The sequence below is a fragment of the Salvelinus alpinus genome, chromosome 23 (assembly GCF_045679555.1).
Source record: "Salvelinus alpinus chromosome 23, SLU_Salpinus.1, whole genome shotgun sequence".
Lineage (NCBI taxonomy): Eukaryota > Metazoa > Chordata > Actinopteri > Salmoniformes > Salmonidae > Salvelinus > Salvelinus alpinus.
In genome coordinates this window covers 13,632,040-13,634,985 of record NC_092108.1, presented here as the reverse complement: position 1 = coordinate 13,634,985, position 2,946 = coordinate 13,632,040, and the positions used below count along the sequence as shown (strand labels likewise).

Below are 2,946 nucleotides of genomic sequence, written 5' to 3'. Positions count from 1 at the left end.
CCTCATAATAGAAAGGCAATAATCTTACACTCTCCAGGCTGCCAGATATGTATATGTCTATATAGGATCATAGGATAGAGTATCAACACAAATTCTTCATTGAAATATGTAGTACTTAATACTAGTACTTAATACTATGATTGTCGATCATGAATAGGCAAGTAAAGATTGGGCTCAAAACATTCTCCTTCTTGTTCTGTTGAAGAATCTTGTTCCTTTTTTTTTGCTCGTTGGGGAAAGTGATGGGGAAATTCTGCCGAGGAACTTTGGTTTTAAGGCGTGGATAGGAAAGCCCATTTCACCTCTCAGAGAATAAGTTTCCACCTGCACCAGGAGTATATATATAGCTCTGGTGAGGAGTAGGACCTCACACAGCCACTGAATCTCTCTTTCTGAAGACAAGACAGCAGCTCATCACATCACAAACCACAGCACCACAGAAGAAGAGATGGCCCAGATCAGAGCCCCTGTTATTGTGCTGCTCGTGCTCCTGGCTGTGGGGCTGTTCACTACTGAGGCTTCTGCAGCTAAACAAGGTCAATATTCTGCTGTGAAAGTTGTGTCTTAGTCCGTCTGTGTTATTACTGGAACACTGAAATAAACTGTTGGACAATTAGAGTTATATTTAGTCTTCATCAAGATTCCTCTTTAATTGTTGATTTGTTCATTTTTTACAGGACGTCGTAGAAGAGGCTGCTGTCAAAGCTATACTGGTGGGGAAATACCTTTTAGAGTTATCGTAGGCTATACCCTACAGATTGATACTGAAAACTGCAGAATCCCTGCCATCATGTGAGTATCTTTGATGTGATTATTTAGTTTTGAATTGAGGTTCAGGATTCTTTAGAGAACTTTAAATGATTCAGCAAGAAAAATACATTATACTGTAATTATAGTTGAATAGAAATATGAGTTAACAATGCTGTAAAAACAGAGTGTTGAATATGGACTTACGGTTTTGTATGTGTCTCTTCCAGATTTCACACTAAAAAGGGGAAAGATTTGTGTGCAGACCCTTCCCAGAGCTGGGTGATCCAACATGTCAACCGACTGGGGTAAGAATGACTCTCATAAATAACATTACAACTGTTATACAATTTACACTTGAATATTTAAAGGGATTTAGAATATAGTTGTTTATTATGAATGGTACAAACAGAGTTGGTACTCCTGAATGTAGACAGACTGAACATGTTTCAGATTTGACAACAGATACAACTCTAAATTAGAGATATTGAAATATAAGAGTGGCCTTAACAACTGAAAATAATATGAATGTTTCTAATGTATTTCAGGGACAAGGCGGTTCACATCAGGAAATCACAGTCCTAATCCGATGATGGGTTCTGGATACAGAGGAGCAGAACATGTGTATTTAACAGTCAGGAACTGAACATGTTAATAACCAGTGTAAATCTCCCATCCTGTTTCATCTGCTATCCATCTACCTATATTTTCTGGGCTGAATTTATATAAATAGATTTTGTAAATAAAAAATGTAGTTATAATATAACACTTTTTTATGAGCAATAAGGTTACGATCTCATTGTAAGACGATCAGGAAACTACATGTTTAAACTTTTTTTCATGAAAACATTTGTTACTCTTTGTCACTGTTACAATTTATATCTATAGTAAATGTATTATATTTTACTATAACCTGTTTGTATATGAAATAGGCTTTGTGATTGCAGAGTTTAATGGTTTGATCTCGTTTTATGGGCATCAGAAATTGCACACGCTGTAGCACTTTTATTCATAAAAGTATTGTATATGATCATATCATTGATCACATCTGTTGCTTTTAACTGTTACTTTACATTTTATGTCAATAATAAATATATTTTCTAAAGAATTCTCACTTGTTTTGTGTGTTCATCTTGTGTGGTATGAGTGGTGAATGGAAGATGAACCTTGGACAGTACAATGACAGACACTAACAGATGAAGCAGACAGAGACAAGATATTGAATAGTAACTGTGGAGGAGACTGCACCATGAGAGGTCACCAGTGGGTGGATGTAGTAACTGTAGAGGACACTACACCATGAGAGGTCACCAGTGGATGGATGTAGTAACTGTAGAGGACACTACACCATGAGAGGTCACCAGTGGATTGATGTAGTAACTGTAGAGGACACTACACCGTGAGAGATCACCAGTGGATGGATGTAGTAACTGTAGAGGACACTACACCATGAGAGGTCACCAGTGGGTGGGGATGTAGTAACTGTAGAGGACTACACCGTGAGAGGTCACCAGTGGATGGATGTAGTAACTGTGGAGGACACTACACCATGAGAAGTCACCAGTGGATGGATGTAATAACTGTAGAGGACACTACACCATGAGAGGTCACCAGTGGGTGGATGTAGTAACTGTAGAGGACACTACACCATGAGAGGTCAGCAGAGGGTGAATCACTCTCACAGTGTTTCTTATCAAGAGATGACATACAGTACATTCACTTTGGATGTGTCTGTGGTGTTTAAAACCTCTACCACTTCTCTCTCCCGGATCCGGGATCCTGCTCATCAAAAAAGCTGACTAGCATAGCCTAGCCTAACGGGACAGGGATATCATATCATATAATTTTCATGAAATCACAAGTCCAATACAGCAAATGAAAGATAAACAGCTTGTGAATCCAGCCATCATTTCCGATTTTTTAAATGTTTTACAGCGAAAACACAATATGTATTTCTATTAGCTAACCACAATAGCCAAACACACAACCGCATATTTTCACCATGTTTCTACCGCATAGGTAGCTATCACAAAACCGATAAAATAGAGATAAAATTAGTCACTAACCAAGAAACAACTTCATCAGATGACAGTCTTATAACATGTTATACAATAAATGTATGTTTTGTTCGAAAATGTGCATATTTGAGGTATAAATCATAGTTTTACATTGCAGCTACCATCAAAAATATCACCAAAG

General features: G+C 37.6%; 1 protein-coding gene across 1 annotated transcript; it reads left to right on the top strand.

Annotated features, from left to right (window-relative positions):
• Nucleotides 1-323: 323 nt before the first annotated feature.
• LOC139551325 (C-C motif chemokine 20-like) lies at nt 324-1,855 on the top strand. The gene is made up of 4 exons (XM_071362827.1): nt 324-536; nt 678-792; nt 978-1,055; nt 1,296-1,855. The coding sequence occupies exons 1-4, from the start codon at nt 449-451 to the stop codon at nt 1,330-1,332; spliced, it is 318 nt and encodes a 105-aa protein (XP_071218928.1). The 5' UTR covers nt 324-448; the 3' UTR covers nt 1,333-1,855.
• The last annotated feature ends 1,091 nt before the right edge of the window (nt 1,856-2,946 follow it).